This window comes from Ambystoma mexicanum, chromosome 2p, assembly GCF_040938575.1.
Source record: "Ambystoma mexicanum isolate Mex_15411 chromosome 2p, UKY_AmexF1_1, whole genome shotgun sequence".
Lineage (NCBI taxonomy): Eukaryota > Metazoa > Chordata > Amphibia > Caudata > Ambystomatidae > Ambystoma > Ambystoma mexicanum.
The window spans coordinates 545,242,159-545,266,249 of NC_090923.1; the positions used below are offsets into that span (position 1 = coordinate 545,242,159).

At 45.2% G+C, this 24,091-nt stretch overlaps 1 protein-coding gene across 6 annotated transcripts in view; it reads right to left on the reverse strand.

Moving 5' to 3' along the window:
• The window catches only part of TWF2 (twinfilin actin binding protein 2), a 471,759-nt gene that overhangs the window by 233,702 nt on the left and 213,966 nt on the right, over positions 1-24,091 (reverse strand). For 3 of the 6 annotated variants that reach the window (XM_069643994.1, XM_069643996.1, XM_069643997.1), the window contains 2 exons: positions 19,729-19,833; positions 14,046-14,075 (listed from right to left, as the gene is read on the reverse strand). In XM_069643994.1, coding sequence (XP_069500095.1) covers positions 14,046-14,075; positions 19,729-19,833 — 135 coding nt within the window. The remainder of the gene's footprint in view (positions 1-14,045; positions 14,076-19,728; positions 19,834-24,091) is intronic. The other 3 variants (XM_069643998.1, XM_069643995.1, XM_069643999.1) reach the window with 1 other exon arrangement.

Consider the following 24,091-nt stretch of genomic DNA (forward strand, 5'->3'; position numbering starts at 1 on the left):
GCAACGTCTGTGATCCGGCCAGAAGTTTCAGGAGTCTCCCCAGGGCCCTCCAGAAGCAGGACGACCAGAGCTTGAGTCCCCTCGCCAGAGTGCAGGTCTCAAGGATTGAAGAAAGCCCAACCGGTATCCAAGATCCATACTGGCGCTATTTACCGAGCGCTGAAAACGCAAAGTGCTGCTGACCTGAAAAGAGCCCGTAGCTGCTGCCGGCCTCTGAATTGCTGCTGCATGAGTCCTCCAGACATCCTCCCTCTTCTCCCCACAACTGCGGCCCAGGTACCCAGGATCTGCGTTGCTGCAACCAGACAGAAGCCAGCTGGACCACTCTTCTTCTAACCAAAGGTACTGTTCCAACTTGGGGTACTTTAGCTTTGCTCTTCTCAGTTGAGACTTGCAGTAGCTTCATTGTCTAGAGTTCATTTCAGCTCTACCCTTCACAAGTGTAACAGCTTGTGGCCCTAGAGTGTTTTTTCTTCAAGAAAGTCTCTAACTTTGTGCAAGACCTTTGCTATCTAAGAAGTGACTCAGCTCCATAGACTGTGCTCCAATTGACTTTGGCTGTCCTGCCTCCCTGCAGACTCTTCTAGTCCATTTGACTGATACTTACTGTCCTTCTTAGGTGATTGTTAGGCTTCTTAGGTGATTGTTAGGGAGAATTCTCAAACATGTGATAATTCCCTCTACCTTAGAGACCCCCAGCAACTTTGCTGGATTTTGAGGACTTTATTTTTTTTTACCTCGAGAGAGTATGACCCTTTTTCCCCACTCTCTCATGTATTTTGATATGTGTTTTACCTTTTTGTTTCCTTTGGTTAGGGAGTCTAACCAACTACATAGGCATCATCTTTTTTCATTTGTGTCGCACAGCACCCACAGTGCAGTGACATAGGGAAGCCTTTCAGGCTTTCCCATAGGTTTACCTACCTTCTCTAGGATAAACTACTGATCCCAGAGTAAGTAAAGTGAAATTGACTTTACTAGTCTTTTAAATTCCTAGACCCAGCACACCCTATCTTACAATAGAGTGCTGGAGGGGTTACTTAGTATCCCCTGTGTCTAGATACTCATGTAGCATTCAAATGTTACTCTTTCCTCTCAGAATGGCCGGTGGCAGTGGTTTTACAACGAACTACCATGATTTTACCCCAACCACAAACTAGTCGTAGCTCCGGTAATGTTAGATCGCGAGAGCCATGTTTTACAAGATGGCGCCCAGCCATCGTTGCTAAAATGGTTACCTGTCTTCTTTTTTTTTGCCATGCCAGGTCCTTCTAGAGTTTTTCTCTGCGCGCCAAACCAGGTTTGGTCTCTTTGTTCATTCGCCTTTGGCAGGCTTCAGGAGCGAAACCGCCTCTGGCTCCATTGTCTGGGGTGGGCAGGAAGTGTGGGAGGTGCCCGAAACTCCAAGAGCTTAGTCTCATAGGAAACCCAAATGCACTCTGTGATGATTGGCTGGCTAACTGTCCAGCAAGGACAGCCACTTTGCTGGGTGAGTGGCAGCTGGGCTGGAATGAATGGGAGAGAACTGAATAATAGACGAGTCTTTTGGCTTGGAAGGCAGAGTAGACCACTGGACGAAGGAACCGAAGAAGACCTTGAAGAGGACGGCTGCTGCAACTCCTGAACTGTTGGTTTGCCCGGTGAAGCTCTGCTGCAGGTCCGAATCGCCAAGTTTGCATCGACAGAGAAGCCCTGCAAAGGACGACTTCTCCCTTTGAGTTGGTAGGACCAACCAACTCCCAAGTAAGCCACCTGGATACTCAACTCGAAGCTGCTTGCATTTCCTCAGAGTGCTGCAGGAAACCGTAGAGCCAGGCAGATGGACACCAGATTGTGTGCGTTGCTTGTAAGCTGGCTGAAAGCGTTTGGAAGATCCTCCAGACTCCCACAACGTCGGACTGACCGAGCCTGACCCCCCTCAGCCAAGCGGAAGCAAGGACTGTTCACCTTGACAGCCAGGACCAGCGTTTTTACCAGTGCGGTAGCTGAAACACGAAACAGCCACTGAAATTGAAGTTTGCCAGTTGCCATTTGCGAGCTTTTGACCGTCCCAGTGCAGGAGTCCCCTGACGTCCTCCCTCTTGTCCCCACGACTGAGGCCCAGGAACAGTGAGATCTGCGGGAACTGTCAGTAACAGAAGTCATCAGCTGCATCTTTTGCTTCATTGTAAGGTACTGTAAAACAAGACAGAACTTACATATGATGATTCTTTTTACAAACTACTTCTAAAAACATGTGCAGAGACTTTTTCGTTTACTTAGCAGAACCGCTGTATCCTATCCAAGACTTTAGCCCATTGGCTTTGGCCTAGCCTATTGAATTGAATTGACTCTTCTGGTCAACTCAGTATTTACACTGAGTAAGAATAACTGTAGTCTTTCACGTTCTGATAACCTTTGCCTTTTACTCCTTTTGACAAGTATTCTGAATGCCAACAGTAAGATATTAATGTCCCCAGCACCCTTGTTACTAAAGTCACCTGTGGGTGTAGGTTGTGTCTGTGGGCCATCCCAAAGGGTCTTGAAACTTAGAGTGTACAGTACTGAAGTATATTTGTGTGTTATTGTATGATTGCCTCCTTGTAATGATTGTTTTCTAAATGACTGATAAATTATGAATCGTTTGTGTAAGAGTTTATTTGAATACCTGTAACTGTGAATCTTTGTGTAACTCCACTACAGCTCTCATTTCCCCTCTTGAGATAAGCTTGGCTGCTCAACACGCTACCAAAACTGTAGTACAAGCTTATACCAAAGGTTGAGTTGCCTATACCTGTAGTCATAGTTGTTTGTAGTGTTCCCAGAGGGTACTGCATACAAACTTTGCCTAACAGTGATAACTTGGCTTTTAACTATTATTGCTGGGAATGTTTTTTATCTAGACTTCATTGGAAGATTTAAGTGCGCACATGCTCTGAGAACCTGTTAGCCTTTTTCCTTCCCTTACCCTTTCCTTTCTACAAACCTCAGAATCTACAAAGTGTACAAGTGATATATAAATGCCATTACTATCTTAGTTAGTGCAGTCACCTCAGGGTGTAGGAAGTGTGTAAGAAGCATCTCTAAAGAGTATCTACTAGCTTTGAGTTGATTCTGGGAAAGTATTTTAAAGTATATTTGATTATTACATATATAGCCCTTTTTAAAGAATCCTCATTTAAAAACTGATATTGAATAAATAAAGTGGAGTGTGGCTGCGAGTGTGCAGTCTTTGGCAGTCACTCTTCACTCTCTACTGTTCCTGGGAGGTGCTACCACTGCTGTGGTTCTACAAGACCCACTCCATACCGCGGAGCGGGCCGCGGAGTGTGGCTGCGAGTGTGCAGTCTTTGGCAGTCTGTGCATGGCTGAAATGGCGCAATCGCCGGACATTGGTTTCCCACAGGATCTCGAACAGGACCCCAGGGAAGCAGACGAGAGTCGCTTGCTCAGAAGTGCTTTTGCACGAAACGCCATAAAAACTCAAAACCGCTGCGTGAAAAGTCAGCTCTCGCCTGATTTGATCCCGTCGCACAAACCAAACAAAGTGCTGGCTTTACAAACAACTCCCGCCTGTCCAAGGTGCACAGACATATTCCAACACTCTACGGAGGAAAGCGCTGCTACGCAAATCAGCCCAAGGCAAACAAGTACGGCAGAAGTGGAGGGAGCTCATCAGGTCATACCTGTTTCCACGCAGCGGATACAAACGCAGGATCCTTCAGCGTGCCCGCCTGTGTCCTCGCAATTGCAGGCTCCCCCCCTACAGCTCCGGGCCCCGGCGGCCTCCGGAGGGAGGACCGAGTCCCGTGTGCAGGTGAGGGTGCTTGCCAACGAGCGGCCGGAGATCCAGCAGCGACGGCCCATTCCAGACGGAGAGCACGACACCAACCACCCGTATTCGGCTGGGGGCAGCTGGGCAAATGGTGCCGCTCGAGCCGAAACAGCCGCGGCCCATTCAGGGGGCGGAGCCAGGACCCGCCCCCCTGCCCCCAGCAGAGGTCATGCGGGAGGGAATCCCAGAAACGAGTGTGGCCACGCCCCCCAACAAGGAGGCAGTGGGATCATCCAACCCCCAGGTGTGTCGGGCCCAAGGGCTCTCGAGGCAGGGACCAGAGGCTTGCCTGACGCAACTCAGGAATGAACATACACTGCAAATCAAGGCACAAGTGCACTTTAACTTACCTACATCAGCCCCCCGGGCAGACAGTGGGGGTCCAGAGAACAATGTTATTGTCCTCCCCACGAACAGCCCAGAAAATACCAACCCTCCATTAGCAAACGAAGGTGGGGCACCGAATGCAAAAAAACGAGGCAGAACGGATGGGGGGTCTCTGGCCACGAGAAAATTGAGATCACGCATCAGAAAAGAGCCTCCAAAAAGGAAATCGGCCCTGAATCCTCAGGCCGCGAAAATCAATACAGGCTGCCAAGCAGAAAAAAAAACATGGAACCCTAAGTCAATAAAACCCTCAATGGCAAGCCTTGTAACAGACTTCTTCCAGGCCTTTGCCCCAGACTCTAAATCCAGGCAAGAGGACCTCACAGATGAAGAAATCCTGGAAGCGATCAAATCTTGCCAACCCCCGGATAAACAAAGGAAAATTGGAGGGGGCCCAGTTGCGGGCCCTCCCGCATCAAGCCTGGAAACGGGTGCCCTGGCCCCGAGCCTACTTCCACGGGCCCTTCCTCCAACCCCCCCAAGAGTCGGCTTGCAAACCTCGTCTGGTCCCAGCGCCCGCCCCTGAAAAGGGTCCAGTGCTCTCTAGACCAGCGATTGAGCACTGTGTCCCGGACAAGGCGGCTTCCTTAGGAATCCCGACAGCAGAATTTCCCCCAAGCCCGCGGAGTAGCGAGAAAGGATCATTGAACCTAAATTCACCGAAAATCACAGTCGTCCCGACACTTCCAGCTACGGAGGGGACACAGCTTATTCAGGAAACGGTGATCCGAGCCCAAGGGGCGGTTGGCGGCCCCATGGGTCAGCCGCCCGATACTCCACTTCAAGAACAACGCCACCAAGTGAAAGCCAACCATCTGGTCTGCCCAAGGCTAGTAGGGGCGCCACCGGTGCACCTTTCAAAACCACGATCCTTGGACCGGACCAGTGGCGGTCCTGCAGATCCACCATCTACACCGGTAGTGAGACGCCTCTTAAACGAAAGTTCCGCTTCAACACCAGTCTCCAAACAGCGCCCCCTGTTAGTGGGCTCTCCAATTGACTCATCAGGCCAAAATAAAAGGGACCTTCTGTCCATAATGTCAGCAGTCACAATCGCCCTAAATCCCTTCACTAAACTGTATGAAGGCATCAATGAAAACTTAAAGGACCACACCTCGATCCAGGCCTCTATGCTTGCAAAATTGACCTTCTTGGAAGGCTACATCACAGCCCTAGATGGGCAATTAAAATCCTTGAAGCTAAATGCGGACCGTGGTACCACAACAGTTGCGCCTGGTCTGACATTAGCCCCAACAGTGAACGTAGTTGAGTCATCAAATCCGCCTCCACAACAACGTCTACTATCCTCTAGCATCGCTCTCTGTCAGTCGGAGGAACCGGCTCCTCGGAACTTGCTCAATCACAAGGTCATCGTTACAACGGACGACACTCAGCAAACGGTCCAGCTCCGAAATCCATCTGCGAGGCTAGAGGATGGCTCCTATCCCCTCTTTTCGACAGCAAGAGCAGAAAAACAGAACCAAGGAGGGAAACCTGTAACTCAAAAAATTCCACCAGCAAAGGAACCAGCCACATGTGCTGATAAAAGTCCCACGAAATCCGGAAATCCAACTCTTACGGTGGCTGTGCCATCAGGAAAGCAAAAAGGAACCGTCTCTTCTTCGCGCTCCACAGAAGACTTCCTAGCAGAGAATGATCTAATGGAACTCTCTCAACATTTGGATGACCTTCAACCCGCTCGGTCAATCGAAGGGGGGGTCAGCGACTCAGGAGCCATTCCACCCGATAATCCTGGGTGATCTGGGAAACTTACAGGAGATCTTAACAACCAAAGACGCAAGCAAAGATGACAAAGGGCATACATTCCTGACACTGGAGGACCGCAGGAACAATCGACTCCGACGGTGCACACGCCCCTCCAACAGCCCGCCAGGTCGTAGAGCAGTGTCATTCGCCACTCCCCGAGCGAGAGACGCGGCAGGTAGAAACAAAGCGGCCCCCAGTGTAACACCGGTCCAGCACGCGTCAGGGGGGCGTCAGTCAGAACGCCCCGTAAAGAAAGGGGAACACTATGCCTCATCATCTACCTCAAAAGATCAAAGGGGGGTGTGTCAGTCGATCCATTATTCTTCAAGAACAGAGTCTTACCGCAAGGAAACCAAACCTTCGAGTGTGTCTCCAATTAAGTTGAAACAGCACAAAGACAACAAGGACGACATAATTCTCAACCGAAGAGGGCTGCTCCCACTATTCAGTCTGATCCCAAAACTTTGTGACATAAAATCGCCCGATTTAAAGATAGTGGATCCCTACCACTCACATGACAGAGCCAAAGTGAATATCCACACTGTTTCCGAGAGAGTGAAAAGGGAAATAGTGCGAGCAAAAGAGGATTTGGCCACTCTAGGATACATCATCAATCCCCAAAGCTCAAATTCAAACCAAAGGGAGTCGGACCACCGCGAGAAAAACTCAGTCCAACAGGAAAAAACCATCGGAAAGGAGAAGGGACGAGAACGTAAAAGAAGCGCGAGACAAGTTCAAACCGGGGACACCCTCAACGCAAAGCCTCAAGACACTCCCGCGCAACACTGGCGGGACAAACCAAGGTTGCTCAAGCTGACCAAAACGGTTGATCGCCAGACAGCTAGGTCCCCCAGGAAAAACTGTAAATCACCTGAAGGGGACCTGATACAGCATTCAGTGCAGAGAACCGGGACAAACACGAGAACACCACCACAAGCGGGATCCTCCAAGGCAAAGCAAAGCGACAAACGACAGGGGTTGTGGGCATGGCTTCCCAAGGTGTTGTCCCAAACGAATAAATAGCAACCCGCAGGTCGGCTGGAAGGGCTTCCAGATCGTCCGACGGTCGACCACCAAATAACACCCCTCCACTTCCCGCGGCCACTTAAACCTTACAACGACGGGAGATGCAAATTTAGCATCATTCGATATCATCTGTTTACAAGAGACTTGGTTGGTCCAAACACCTGCGCTGGACGGCTATGACATAATATTGGCCCCAGCTATTAAAGGGCTTCTGGGTCGCCCGACGTCGGGCCTTTTAACGGCCTATCGGCAGGGAACTGGCCTAAAACACAAGGCCACACTTCTATCCAACCTTTCGATCTTGGCAGTTCTACTTGATTGGGTTGAAAACTCCTATTCCAGACCCTCGCAAATCGCGATTGTGAACACGTACTGGAATCCGGCTGCTATAAACCCACAATCCTACCTAACGATGATGGAGAACCTGGTGGATGATATTCAAGCTACGCACCAGGTCCTAGCCATCATAATCTGTGGGGATCTAAACGTCAAATGCAGTTAGGAAATCATAAAACCGGGTAAAGTTTCAAACCTGACGCCAGCAGCAAAAAGAGGGCACCTTTGGGCGTCCCTAATGTCCTCAAGAAACCTGGTAAACTTGAACTCGGTCTTCCCGAATGTACATCGTTTGCCAACTTGGGAACAGGGTCTCCTTAACGCCACTATTGATTACATTTACACATCAAGACAACTTGTGGGGAAGGTAAAAGCCTATGAAGTACGCAAAACAACAGCCAGCGACCACAATCAGCTTACGATGTCATTGGCTACCCGCTTCTCACAGCCCGCGCCGTATGTTCTGGCAGTGGAAACAAACCAGCGCGGAAATCGATTGAACTTGACAGCACAAGCAGTTTCAGCCCTGCAGGCCAAATATGTCCGCAAGGGGAACACCGAGAGCATCGAAAATCTGGATTACGTTCATCTACTGGTACAATATAGGTCGAAAACCAACCAGCAGTCTTCCTCGCTCATTCAACCTAAACACTCTTATGATGCTGCTCTTGTGGCCAAAAGGCTTGAGCTTCGCAGGTTGAAGAGACAGCTGGGAAACCAGCCCCAAAACAAAGATCAACTAAGGGTGGCAACAGTATCCTACAAAAACAGGGTAAAAAATCACCGCCACCAGCTTTATCAGCAGGATGCGGAATGCATGTTAAAAGCCATCTGCGGAAACAAGGCAAAGGAGTTCTGGTCATTGTTAAAATCTTCGGCCCCTTCATTCAACAATTTAACAATCAACGCCATAGCCCAGCAAAAATGGATCTCTCACTTTGCCACAGTTTTCCAAGCACCAGCAACAACTTCCCCAGTAATAGAGGCCGCAGTGGGTGACAATCAGTTGGCCACGGACTGGCTAAAACTGAACGATCAAGCTGAAATTGGAGACCAAATCAAAAAATTAAAGATCTCGAGAGCTGCGGGCCCGGACGGCATCTCCAACATAGACTTGAAAGCAAACCCAGTTGAATGGGCTTCGATGATCGCGTCGATCTTCACAAAATGCGCGGTGCAGAAAGCCCTGCCGCCTTCATGGACCAAATCCATCATTGTCCCGATTTATAAGAAAGGCGACATCACAGACCCGCTAAACTATCGTCCCATCGCATTGCTAGATTGTATTGGCAAAGTCTATGGGAGCCTGCTCCTGAAACGATTTCAAGCTTGGGCAGAGCTGGCCCCGTGTAATGACAAGTTTCAAACTGGATTCAAAAAGAAGATGGGCACGGCGGCTATCATTCTAACCATCAGCACCCTAAAAAGTAAGGTCTGGGAAGGGAAACCTCGAATTTTCGTTGCCTTCATCGACCTCTCCCAGGCCTTCGATCTAGTGGACCGGAACCGACTATGGCAAAAACTTGAAGGGTGGAGTTGCCCCCAGGAACTTTTGCAGCCAATTAAAGCCCTACACTCGGATACCACCCTAAGGGTCCGACTGTCACAAAGGGGGAACTTATCAGGAGAAATTTCGACAGACCGGGGGTAAAACAAGGCTGCCCCATGGCTCCAGCGCTGTTTCTGGCCTACATCGGTGACCTCGGGTTATCAGAAGACCTGACACGCACCTTTCCTCTACAAGTTGCAGAGGTCAAAATAAGCCATCTCTTGTACGCCGATGATCTCATCTTACTGGATCAGACACAGATTGGCCTCCAGAGGCAGCTTTCCAATCTCCTCGTTTACATGCAGGAAAACAACTTAAGAATAAATAAAGAAAAAACAAAAATTCTGATAATGGCAGCTGGGCACAAAAAAACCATTGACAAATTCACATGGCTAGAGGAACACGAGATCGAAAGGGTTACCGAATATAAATACTTGGGTGTACCAATTGACAGCTCGAGACTTGAGACCTCTATGCAGGCATCCCTCCTCAACAAAACCAAGAAGTTGGCTTCCCAAGGAAAGGCAATCGACATCAAATTCGGAAAATTTTCCTGTATCCCAGTGTTAGAATTTTACAGGAAAAAAGTTGTGCCGTCTATCACCTATGGGGCTGAAGCCATGCCATCGATTCCAGCAAAAACTTGGCAGTATCTAGAAGGCCTGTTTTGGAAGTCGGTGTTTGGCCTGCCAAAATCTACATCCACCGCTGCAATTCGCCGCGAGCTGAGCCTCCTGTCTTTAAAGACAACGGTAAATATCAACACACTCAGGCTATACAGGAAAGGTATAACGGACGACAGCGATCACATCTATGGTCTCCTCAACAAGGAAATCCACTCTGGTAAGGTGAAGATGCTGACAGACTGGAAAGATTTCAACAAGGCCCAACTGGAGTCGGTGGAGTGTTCGGATTTCGATCTCAGCACCAATCCCACGAGAGTCTATCAGAAACTAAAAGACCTAGACTGGATTCAAACCCAAGAAACAGCATTTAAGAACAAACTTCTTCTTCACCTTCCCCCAAGTGTCAACAAACTCAACGAGCCGATGAACTACCTGCAAAAATTCCCCAGCAGGGGGGCTCGATACGCGCTCCTGAGGATAAGATTGAATCTGCTAGAGACCAACGAAATCCGGTACATCAGAGGACTAGTGGACTCAAGCACATGCCGCCTGTGCGCAGCGGAGACTGAATCAATCAGACACCTGCTGCTGGTCTGTCCAAAAACTGTAACTCTGAGAGCATCCTACTTCAAACATCTAATCGGGGACGACAGAGGGTGGGACGAAGAAACCTGGTGGCCAAGACTGATGGGAGGAGACCGTACATCGTGGCTCCTAGCAACCACAAAAATTTTGGAACACACCATGAAATTGCTAACAGCCGGAGGGGCCCACCCTGAGTAGTAGCAGTGATTTTGTTTCTTTCTTTTCTTGCAGCAACTTGTCTTTGTAAAGTTCGCTTTTTGAACATATACAAATAAATAAATAAAAAATAAAATAAATAAATAACTATTTATAACTGAAACCTTGAGTGCAAGTGTTACTTGGATACATTTATTTGTGGATTTCACTGCTACAGCTCTACACCTCACATTTACCCCTCTTGAGATAAGCCTGACTGCTCAGGCACACTACCAACTTGTGTAGTACAGGCCTATACCAAAAGGTGGGTTACTGAATACCATGAGGCCAATGGTTGTGTAGTCTGCCACAGGTTTACTACATCAATTCTTGCCCAACACTGCGAAACGAACACTAGATTGTCCCACTGACCGTTCCAATGTTGACATGTAATCCCCTTGTTTTTTCGAGGGGAATTACTTCTTGAAGTGTTGTCATATGAAACGTTTGGGGCTGGACGCTGGTCTAAAACAGGGTGCATAGTTAAATCCTTTTTTGGCCCTAGAAAAAAAACTGAGTAGGTAGCCTTGTTTATTTTGTGAGATAGAACCAGCTCTATTGCGCCTTTTTGTAGTATAGACTCTTTCTTCCTGCATGATTTCTTGATGGTGTGGAGACCTCTTTCTGTGTCTTAGTGGAGGATGTCGGGGTTTCTCTAGAAACTGGATGGCGTAACCCTTTGCCACGGTTGATAGAACCCACTGATCCGATATGATTCCCTCCCATTCATGGGCGAATACAGCCTCCAACTGGGAAGATATGGGAGGGAACTTGGACAGGAACGTCATTGCTTAGAGGCTGCAGTGCCTCTAGCAGTGGCAGCTCTATCTTGAATTGGTCTGCAACCCCTTCAAAAACTGGACAAGTAAGGGGTGGATTAACTTTGAGAGGCAAACCAAGAAGAGGACTGTCCCCAATTTCATCCTGCCTGTGATGCGTGTGGGAATCCCTACCGGCGAAAGGAACAGTATGTGATAAATACCCACCATTGTATTTAAGGTTTGAGAACTGCTGTCATGTTTTTAGGGTCTCGTGCCACTCTTTAGTCCTTTTGAGAGCATCGTCTAAAGCTTTGCCAAAGAGAACAATAGGTTCAATTTGGATGTTTAATAAAGTAGCTTGTGTCTCTAGCTTAAAACCAGACTGGCATAAACAAGAGTGGCGCTTTAAGCGTGTTCCTTCAGCAATAATATGGCCAGCATTATCTGCTGTGTCTAAATTGTTGTGAAGGACGCAGTTGGCAACTTGTTTGCCCTCAGAGACTTTGCTGGATTTGGGACTTTAAGGGTTGAGGCACTGTATCTAGTTGTTGAGGTACAGTATCCCATAGGTGGCAGTTAGCCAATAAGGTAGTATTTGCAATACGTGTTTGGTAAACTACGTAGCAACCCTTCTGTCAAGGGTATATAGCTTTTTGTTTTCCTTTTCAGGAGGTGCCTCTGCAGATGCTAATGGGGTACCTGTTCTTTTCCTTGTGGTTGTAACAACCAAGAAGTCTGGCTTAAGTTGTCCCCTAATATAGGAGGGAATCTGTAGGCGCAGGTTTGAACGTTTTTTCGATTCTTGGGTTTACAGCTCTGGTTAAGGAGGGAGTTAGCAAAGAGGGATGAATGAGTCTCTGACCTGATTGCAATAATGTTATAAACTGGGTTACTGATCTTGTGTCTCCTAAAATATCATCAACAAAGTCTGTGGGGCTTCTTGTGCCTCAATTTTAAAACACTCTGCTGCTTTAATGAGCAAGTCATTATATTGCAGCTGGTCATGTATAGGAGAATCAGCAATCGTCATAGTATTGATCCTGAGTATACTGGTCATCCTGAGTATACTGATCACCATGCTGTTGGTCATCAACAATGTAGGGATCCGCTTTATGTTTTGATCATCAAGAGGGGCAGTTTGTGTCAGGGTGTGTGTGTACAGAGTGCAACCTTAGGGTCTTAGCAAGAGGAGCCCCTGCTTCTAACCCTCCTCCCCAACTCCCACTTGTGGGTCTGAAAATTGGTCAGGATGTTTGTTCATAAAATCAACGAAGCATGACATTCCTTTCATGGTTCTTTGAAACATCTCTCTAGTCCACTGGCTTGAACTGTGGACATTATGAAACTGAAAATAAAGCAAGGGATCCTTTCCTTGAGAATGTAAAGCTCCCGACAATGGAGACATGGAAGCTGTGTATTTTGTCAGTTTCAACGCGCTGTCAGTGGACACGAAAACCGTAGCTAATTTATTATGACTACCTATGGGTTTAGAAAGTGCTTTTGAAACGTGTTTTAGAGAGATCTTTTTGAGTTTCAACAGACCGCGGACATGCATTGAAGATATATGTTTCGCTGCTTGCTTTTCGGCATGCAAAATGAAATACTTTTTAGGCACAGTGTCAATAGTCATCTTGCTCAGCGCTTGTTTTTGGTGTTTGCCATTCCACGATCAAATAGGCGAGGGCCCAGAGGATAAAGGACGCTTCGAGTCTGAAAGGGTTTTACCACTTTCTTGTGACACTGTGTGGCCTTGTTTGTCCGATGATTTAGGCGACGTACGGCTTGGGGTTGTGTGCTTAGTGCTGTGTGAATGTGTGCCTTCGTCGCTGCGTGTTGCCTCCATCACAACAACGCCAGACTGCTTATTGGAGACGGGGACTGGCACTAGGGATTCTGAAGAACCCATGTCGTCTTCGGCGTCACTCTGTGCGCCGTAGCTGCCTTGTCCCTCCTCAGACTCTTCGGCGCCCGTTGGGATATCAATGGAAGCCTCGGCCTGCATGGCGTGGGCTGTCCAACGTTTTGTACACCAGTCTTTTAATGTCTTGGTTTAAACAATTTACAGGATTTATTTAAAGTGCAATAGTTACATTTACACTTTTTATCAAATTGTTAATATAAAATCAAAAGAAAAGGAACAGTCATGCATTCAAATTACGGGACCAGTTTTTCATAATTCATAAAATCGCGATGTCTCTGTAAATTAATGATAACGTTAATTTCTCTTCAGATGTAATCTCAATCTCTTTTGTGCCTCTGTCCAGATTGCCCAAGCTGTGGCTGAGAGGACAATAGATTTAGCACCCACAAGCGTTGCCCAGACTTGAACACTAGCGATATCCTCTAGATGTGTTATTGCATCTTTGTAGCCTCTGCGATAGTAATCAATTAGGATTTTGAAGTCTGTCAGTATGGGTCTACTGGTCTCCACTTCCTTGCAGCACAGCCGACAAGTGCCATCCACGGATTCCGTTTGGTGGGTTTGAAAATAAAAAGTTCATCCTGAAATGTGAAAATAGTCCATTTGAGCCAAGTCACATTCCACAACGTTACCTAGTAGCCATCGCTGGAACTTAACCTCCAGTTCTGAGCCACAATAGCAAGGCAATATGGAAATGCAAATGAGCTCAAATGCAAACCTTTTTCTCCAGGAATTTGTATTTGTCCAAGAGGGCACTACTACTTTATACATAGCTTAATCAACCCAAGACAGACATTTGCAAAGCTGCCAGGACAACTACATACCTGGTTTCACCCTTATTAGGGATCATCAGTGCAGTATAGTCCTGACCGCCTTATGGTTGGAGCATAATAATTTTACTGTGCAAAGAATTGCAATGCTACAATGCTATGCTGGCGCACTGAATTACATCTCTCTTGTTGGAACTCTCAAGTGCCAATAACATTTAAACATCAAAGAAAAAAGCCTAAGAAGACAAGTGTCTCTAGAAGTACATATGATGGCAACACACTCAAGAGAAGGTACTAAATTATCCTACCATTTGACTGTCCATCTCATTGCTTGGCTCCTGGAGGCATGATAAAATAAGAACGTCAAGATTGTGAATTTTCACTAATCTATAAAGGTTTCACTCATTACCTCACAATTTTCCTATAAATCACACCTTATCTCTCGTTTGTCTAACCTTTAGTACCAGTCCAATGAACTCCATATTCAAATATACTAAGTTCAACAGCCGAATTGTAATGCATTAAAAACATTGTGTTCGCCCCGCACTTTCATTGTCTTAAATGTTCCTCCATCAACCGGCCGTTTACACTCCCCCTCTGTCCACAAGCAGCACCCTATCCCCTTCATGCTTTTCCATCACCTGGTATCAAACAAATACTTATCAGATATGGTTTAATCACATTTAAACTCACATATTTTCACTCTTCCCATGCCCTGTACCTAAACGTTTCTAGCCCATGTAGACTGACCCAGTCTCAAGTTATCATCTGTTCCCAGCTCCTTCATGTGCCTACCACTAAACCTTGTCACGTATTGTGTGCATCTTGATTTCTTATCCCCAAGCAATTAAACGCCTCACAAAGAAAACATGCTCATTTGAGCCTTCAGATTATTCAAATTGCTGTTCAATAATACTGCTGTTCAATAATACTCTTAGAAATTCTATGTGATATATTCCTTAAAAATAATTCAAATGCATTACAGCTACCCCATTTAATCCCCCAAAATAATGCACTGACTGACAAATTCGAAAGCCATTGCCCAGGAATAAAGATGAAAAATTGACATACTATAAAAACTACTCATTGAGCATTGGGCAGTGCTGTGAGATTATCTGGATATTTAATCCCAAATACTGTGAAGCACTTTAGGTACAGAGTATTGTGGGATAATTTGGATGTGCCACAACATTGGGTATGGAACAGTGCAATAACATGCAACAGAAATGAGAGGGTAATGTTACATAGGTCTATAAGTTTATGTGGCATGCCACTGTGCACAGTCAAATGACCTTGGGATAGAGGTGGCAACTTTTGGAGAAGCGATATATATAAATCATCTGGATGTGATGTGCCGGAAAATAGGGAAGCAATCTAACATGAATTAGCAGAATGTGCCCGAATTTACCTTGAGTATTGGATTCCGCCGTACACGCCAGTTGCTTTGGGTGTGTCCAATATCGGCTGACGGTACCATGACCTGGAAATCTGAATAGCTCTGGGAAAAGAAAACCAACTCCTACTACAGTCTCACTCTATTGAAAGAGCTGGAACCCCCGGAGAGATATCAGACACCACCACAAACTCAAGCTCACCGGATCAATAACACAAACAACCTCAAAATAAAGGATTTGGGCTCAACTCAAAACGAAGCATCACTAACCCAGGCCAACAAAACCCACGTTATTACACTAGGCTTGAATGACTGCAACCAACATATACAGTAGCCATCATTACCATTAATATAGATCACCTTTTCTCTTGATTAATGGGTTCCCTTGCTGAGCGCATCTGTATCGAAGCAGGGGCATCAAAATGCTTTTATTCCCCAACCAACACCGAACCCAGGCTTAAAGCATAGACGAGAAGACACCTGCCACAGTCACTCAAAAACAAGACCAAGCAGGAGAAGTACTGAGCATTAATAATGGAACTTACATCCCTCAAGCAAAAAATGTGCTTTCAAACTTTGTTCTGTTGAAACACAAATGCTAATAAATGTGTGCAAACTCACAGCAGGCACATTTCCACTGACCGGCTTCCTACTGAAAAGGCCAAAAAAGCTGAGAAAAACTGAGATACTATTAGGGCGAACAAGCCGCCATGTCAAAATGGAAGGCTACAGAATTAAGTTTCAAAGTAGTAGTTCAATCAAACACCACTAACCAGAGGAATTTTAACAGCAGAGAACTCTGCTCTACTATTTACAAAACAGTTATAAATCTCACCCTATCGACAAAGGTTTCAGGGAGTGATATATTCACTGAGAAGGGAGGGTGGGGTTTAGCAAGATGGGTGTTAATCAGCAAAACACCAGACAATGTTTCCCTAGATTCCTAATGGTGAGGACAAATTAAGATACAACATTGTGACTCAGGCTCAAAGTACACGTTAAAAATGGAAGTCATCTTTTGGACTTGTACCGTTGATGGAAACTACACCCGGAACCAAAAACAAAACTAGCATTACAATTTTGGATCTAGTGGGCCAGATAAGCAGAAGACTGATAAGTGAGCATCAATACACAACTGCTACTCTAATTGAACAAATACACTGCAAAATAGCATTCCTAATACCACCATTTAAGGCCCAGGCACAATGGATCCCATTGAACATTCACCAAAAACCTGCCCCTCTAGTCAAACCATTACACAACTCCTAGCTTCTTTACCCACACCTGTGGGACTCAACGCAACACACATTGAAAACAGCCTCTGCAGGCGGCCATCCACAAACCGTAATACCGAGCCTGCAGCACCAGATTAGAAACAAACACCACCACTCAATCTGCCTGATGTAATTGTATTCAGTCGGATCAAGTTAAAAAGGAGGTATCAAATCCATGAGTCTTCTGCACCAGCTAAGATAATCACATAGACAGCCTTATCAGAATTCTGATGCATGCCACATCTACCAGTCCAGACAGAACAAAGATCGCATTTTGATGTAACAAACACAAAGAAATGACTGAAAATATTACACAGAAGGTTACTAGTTTATCTTGGATTATTGGTGGTATTCAATTAACACCCCTTGACACATGGCTTATGCGTCAAATGTTATTCATCTTCTAAATAACAAATGAAAAAGAAAACATGGCATTGTCAAATTACAGTCCAACCCAAAAGGCATAAACCTTTCATCCGTGAGTCAAGACTAGAAAAACCCAAACTATTCATCAGTAGGTTATGATCACAAAACAAAAAAAATGTACATCTCACCTAAGTAACCGGCATAACAAGCAACTATCGAATTAAATTGCAACTACACTACAAACCAGTTCAACAGAAACACCATGTGAAAAGGTCATGATCAAAAGCTTCCCTGACAAAACCAGATATACTTGGATCCAAAATCAGAGAAAAATGAATGGCTCTTCACCACATCAAAAAATGAAAAACTCGGGTCAATCCCAAAAATGGACCTGGCCGAAGCCATCGAAGCATCCGCACCAAGGACACCTATATTAAACCAATACAAGCAGGCAACTCACTGAACATAATTAATATTTTAAGAACATGCTCCATAATTCAGATTCAAATGCAGGCATTCAGGTCTCGGACAGAAAAGAATAATTCACCCCAACACTTTCAGCAAACATAGCTTTTATTGCCCTATCTAAAAGGTCCCACTACTTTTCGAAAATGCCTTAGATCCAAACAATCGTCAAACATGGCACAAACTGTTCAACAATCCACTTTAACACCCACATTTTCCCACTCAAATGTACCTGCCTCACAACTATTAGTACTTTCCAAATACTAAACTAACCCATCACAAAGGACACATACCAACATTGCTTCTTGGTTCCCGCAGCAGCTACATAACGTAAACAAAGTCAACATTCCTCAGCCATCATAGAAACATTAAGAGCACACACCAATGCCCTACACAAAAATCAAACATACTAAAAGAACTTCGATATTAGAGAATCATTAGCAGACCTCGACAGTTTAAACACACCAAATTACAAGAAAAGCTACACAGATTAACTGCAGCCAAAACCCTCAATAGAAAAAACACTTAAGCTCAAAAATCAAGCAATCGCCAAAAAACAAATCCATAAACAAAATAACTACTCTGTTGTGTTTCCAACACACACACACATACATACTCTCATTCACTCAACCAATATTCCTTGCAAAGAAAGTTCAAACCACTGCAGTCTTAGGCAACACAAAATAGGTGAGAAGAGGGGAAGGAGGAAACATGGGTACTAAGTGTCCTTTACCATACCATGTCTTGTCCAAGTACAATATCACACAGCATGCTATTTACAGAATATGAGGCACACCCATCAGACTTGTAGGTTTTTTATATACAAGAAATGCTTACTTCATACAATGCACCTGTAGTTTAAGGAATATCTTGTTTTCTTGTGGTCTAGTAGAGATGACCCTTGTCTATCGAGTCAGCTTCAAAGCAACAGGTTTTGTAGCACACCTTTGGTGCCATTGGTAATCGAAAATAAACCTAGATAGCCAGAAGCTAGAGTATTGTTCATAACTAAAGATTTATTTATAGTCTTACCCATACTTTGTGGTTTCTAGGCACCCATGAACACATCATAGTTTGCAAAAGCCTGTTACAATGATTCTGGCCTGCTCATGGCACTGCAAATAAGTTATAGATGCTATGAAATAAACATTTTTTTCAAAGAGCACAAGGGATTCTTAAAGTGCAAGTCACAAATTCTACATCCTCATTCAGAACAGCAGATTACATAGACATCCAAGTCTTGTGGGGCTTCAAGGGTCAGAAGCAGGCAGGAAACTAATGTGGCATCCTTAAATTAAAGTTTCTAAGTAAGATGTCACATAAACCAATCATCACAGCAAAGCAAGAAAATCAAAGAACTTACCCGAGCAACTCTGCCCTGTAATAACAAATGAAATCCGAGCTAAATTTACTGATTTTTAACAGAGAAATGCTATTATCAGCAAAAGACTCAGAAAGCCACAGGGCAAGGTAAGACGGAGACTCCCTTGTAGACTAAAAAAGCACAATGTAATTATGGATGCCAGCTCATTGGCAGCATTGTGACCACCTAGGAGGGTCTGAAGAATTTCACGAAGAGGAAATGTGAGAATGGTCCAAATGGTGGTATTTTAAAAGTAGGCTCTCTAGCACACAGAGAATGTGTGGGGGCGAGTCGGCTACGTGGGTGTGTTTTTTTAAAGGAACGTGAACTCACTTGGCAAAATAATTAAAAATGAAAGTCACAGGGGAGCGCCCTTCACGGTTTTTCCCACTGCCAAACTAGGAATGATGTTCTGCACAACTTGGGAGGAAGTCAATATGGTGTTTTGGTTGATGGAGGTAGAGTCTGTTCACTTAGTCGTGTATGGCGGGAACAGTTGTTCCAGTTAGTACCACATTTTCTTCCTGGTGAATGAAAGTAATCAGACGTCACAGGTACTGAAGTGCAGGGAATCTCCAAGGTTCATAACCTGGAGATTGGGTTTAACAGCTATCGCTTTTATGGTATCTGGCGATTATCGCTCACAATGGTTATATTATTGTTTTGATTGTTTGAATGTTGTGGTAGCTAAGTCCAAGCTCTGTATCTGCAACATATGTACAGCACTCCACTACCTTCGGGTTAAGAGGGGTTCAAACATTTTATAAATATAAAAGTGGTGCACTTGCCTAGTCTCTTCACATTCAGAAGAGTAGCAATGTATGGTCTTCTTGATGAGCCCTGACAAACGAAGGGGAGAGAATTCGAGGGAGTGGGGTGTGCCTGAAAAGACCAGCACTGAGGCAGGAGGAGCACAAAAGAAAGTAGCTGCCTTACCACAACCCAGGTGCAAAATCAGCATTATAGTAATAAACGCACTTAATGTCCAAACCAACGAACATAGAAGGGAAGACAACACACAGTATCAAGGAAATTACCAGGTAGTAGCAAAAGAGTTTGCCTGTTGAGCTCCCTAAATACAAAACAAGTTACAATGACGCTTTGTTATGTTGCTGAAAAATCATCCTTACCTCACTGATCTTTATTTCTTGCAGCTCCCTCTCTGCTGCGGTTAGGGGCGCAGGTGCAGAGCAGGATGACACATGCCTCTTGTACCCCGCCAGGCTGAGGTCTTCCTATTCAAGGGACACAGAAACACACAGTTAATGCCGAGAGTTGGGGTTTCCAAACCAGTGTTCTAAAACTTAAACCTAAAAATGTATAGCCTCTTTATGCCCACGCAACAACCGACTGTCATCCTTACGTTTTGCTAAGGCAGCAGAGTGTGTTCATGTGGCAAATGGGGAAGGCCATGAAGGCAAAACGCAGGTTAGTGTTTGCCCTCTCAACAGTGGGTGGTTCAATTAACAGACGCAGAAAAAGATTAGAGAATGTTGATGTATATGCAAAAGAAAGCGGATATTGTCCAAAGATAGGCAAAAGCCTCAGAGGCAAAGGGGTAAGACTAAAGGCAAGTCTTGGGTCTTCAATATGTCCTCTTCAGCCTTCAACACACTTGTTTAAGAGTGTCATGTTTGTAAAACCATTGCATGTTGTGAAAATCAAGCAAACTCGTATGCACTTAGATTGGAGGCATTTACAAAGGTCTGTCCATCCATTGTGTGAGCTTATGCGACATGTAGTACTACAGAAGCATTTTCCTCATGAAACAGAATGTTTTTGAAACTACATTATAGTGAAAATCGACTTTAAAAAAGTGTTCTCCATGCTGAAAACTTCCATCAGCCAACGAGTGCCTGACTGTTAGGGGAGGTTTCCTAAAGTCCACTTGAGGTAAGACTTCATAATACTTTTAGTATCAGTCTTAACTACTCATGGAACCTTGGTAGAGCGACAGAGCAGTCGGGCGTACCATAAGAGGAAGATGTGAGTTGAAGTTAAGTACACTGAACCCAATTAGTAATGCAAGAAACACACAATAATTGTAGATAAAACATATTATATTTACACAAGAGATGTTTTAAAATACTTAGCACATTAAACCAAAACGCCTAAGATTACTTGTAGATACTTTTTAAAGGCCACTACTTAGTTTGTAGTTGCTTGCGGTTACAATTGTTACAGCTTTTGACACCAATGACCATTCCACCGTAGTATCGGTAATAACGCACACTCCCGCCTAGGGATGTAACGGTATACTGTTAAAGATACCGTGAACCACTTAATTGAACAATAATAACCGTCACATTGTTTATACAGTTATACCGTTCAGTGTGCTTTTCAATCTGATTTGGAAAGGCTGCAATAAGCAATTGCTGCGCAGTCTTGGTTTTGCACGGTTGGATGTGCCGTCTGCCAAGTAGTTTCAGTTGGAGCAGTTTTTAATGCCATTCCATAAACCACACGTGCCTTACACAAAATCAATATGTTAGCAATAGGAAAAATAGATACAGTGCCAAGAAGGAAAAGGGTTTACTTTGGGGTGGCGGCTTTGGGGTTTATATATTTATAATGGATAATGTTCTCTAAACATGTGACAATGGGGGATTTCCCTGGTTCTATCATTGAATTTACATATAATAAGTCACACTGCGAAATTCACTCATCTCTGTGGGTATTCCCTGCTGCCATACCAAAGGGTAACATGTCAGTGATTACTGAACACCTTTTGGCCCGAGAGAGAGACAGAGAGAGAGGGAGAGAGGGAGAGAGGGAGAGAGGGAGAGAGGGAGAGAGGGAGAGAGGGAGAGAGGGAGAGAGGGAGAGAGGGAGAGAGGGAGAACACAAGCGTATACTACCATCAGCCTCCATTGAAATGTGGCATGCAGGTTATCAGGATGGCAACATGTTCATCTTCACCAGTAGCCAGCGGGGGAGCAAAAAGCCTAAATGACCACTTAAGTAAAGCTATTCAGTTTGCTTTGCCAGTTGCAGCAGGCCTCCACCCCACCCCCTCCTCTCCACGCGTGTGTTTGTGTTTGGTGGAAGCAAGGCATTTCAGTGGAAAGTATGTTGAAAAGCCCAATTCTGGCCCTGGGTGCCTGGTTTTGTTTGTGATGACACATCTGTCAATTTATGACCTTTTAGAAAATATTTGTTAAGATTAGTTAACTCCACCTGCTATTCCGTGATAACCATGATATACCGTCATTAGAAGGTTATCGTTGCGTCATAAAACTAATACCGTGACACCCCTACTCCCGCCCCCACAAAGATATACAGTAATTGTATTTAGTTAGCAAAACCACATCAGATACCGTTGTTTTGGAAGGAAAACAGGTGGTTAGTCAAACAATAGTAGAGCTTAAGGTCCTAGATGAAGTTTCTTCGCACACACAGGCTTTTAAAGTCGAATTTGCAACCCTAGCTAAGAGGCAACTTGGAGAGGACTCAAAGTCTTATGAAACATTAGAATAGGAAATATTCCTGTGCATACTTTCAGTCTCTAGATAAAGCCAGAAGAAGAATAACTCACGGTGGAGACCCTGTTAAAGGACTCGCAAAAAGGACACAAGCAGCAGCTTCGGTAAGAGCGGACATCCTGGACACCTATGTACCTTTCAAGGCTCTGAAACGACTTATTAGATTACTGTAAGCTATACCTTTTCTCCACCAAGTCCTTTGGTTAGAAGAAATGTTCGTGGCTGGGTTCTCCTTGATGTGGCAGCGCTGGACCAAACCTCCATATTCCTTGGTCCGGTGACGAAAGGCAGGACAATGGGCGGGATCTCTCAGCAGCAGTCTCGAGGGAGGACCTCTGTCACGGATTTCATCAGCTTCTGTGGTCAGTCTGCTGTTTTGGCATGTTTTCTGCAGATCAACAAAGTACACGATTTGACTGGTCAATCTTCGATTCCTGGAATCCTGCACTCTGGTGAGGGGGCTTGGATGTGTGGATTGTGTCTCTGGAGGTTCACCTGTAGCTCAGCAAAGACTTGGACCGATCTCAGCCTTGGCAAGACAATGCACTACGATTGGGTCGGAGGTCTCTGGGTATTCGCGGTTTGTAGCTCTCGAACGCCACAGCACCTCGGAAGATGGTTCTGATTGTAGTCCGTCTCAGGGCTGGTTGGTTTCACCAGCCAAAGGGAAGAAGTCGTCCTCTTTCGGAGTTCCTCTGTCGCATAGAAAATGGGGTCAGGACAGCAGTGATCGCTTCATGGTGTTTCAAAGGGTCTGCAGGCATCTCTCGTCGTTTTTTTTCGGTTACTTCAGTGGGAGTTAGTTTCATTCAGACAAAGATCAGGGGAGGAAAAATCTCCTCCCCCACTTCCTGCCTGTACAGACACACTGGAGCCTAGTCTGCAAACTGCAGCCGGTGCAGAGCTTGAAGAGGAACGCGCCGCCCTTCTCCCACATGATCCGGAGTGCAGTGTAGGCCCGATGGTCTTCTGGAAACCTCCAAGAAGAAAGACGATTCTGCCCTTGAGGGGCAATGAAAGATGCCGACAAACGGATCCCCCTTAATCGGATGAAGAAGCAACAGAGCACACGGGCTTGATTGAACAAAAATAGGGTTATCCTAGCCAAAAAGCACGAAAAACGCAGAAAGCTCTAAGAGCAAAACCCGAGGACTCCCAACACTTGAACGTGCAGTAAAAATCTGAAGATGGTTACCAGAGGAGGGGCTTAGGGAGAGGGCAGTCATTGGCTGGGGGCAGCATGACCCAGAACTCCGTGAATGGTTTATAGGAGAAAGACAGTTTGTAAACTAAAGTGAAACTGTTTTTTCTTTTACCGAAGATTCCCAGCCTGACGACGGGGAATATTCATGAGCATGTGAATCCATGCCAGTCCCCATGCTTGTGAAAAGTCGAATCACCCGACCCCCGCCGTTCGCATACTGGTGACCACAATTTGCAGCTGCTGCCACAGATTTAGTGTTTTCCCAGGGGGTTGGAGGGGCTCCAACAACTGCCAGGATCGAAAGACCAAACCAAACAGCCATGTCTGCCAGTACTGCAGACTTGTGACAACACTTCCTAATAGTTTAGCATGTACTGTAAGAGCATGTTCCCTAGGAGAACATGCCACAGAAGCGTACACCGTAAGAGTGTGTATTATTAGTGTGCACATACAAAATGTTCATCTCCCACATGTACATACAGAGATTGTATATAAAATGTACCTTCATTCTGCACAAGCATTGTATGCCACCTATAAGCATGGAAGCCGACATTAAAATGATTGGTTACTGATGTGAATTTTCAATACGTACAAGAGTCGTATATGTCTTTTAAAGTTCACACTTGTATGCAACTAACCCTAAAAACTGACCTCTAAATCAGCCTCGACTTTGATGCGAGTTTTCAGGAGATGTAAACTGCAACATTGTTAGGAAAGATTTTCTTTTTGCACCTCCTCGCCGCCTATACATTTCTATGGTACAAGCTTTTTTCGATTTGCTCGTTTTGAACCCTGTCCTGTCTTTTG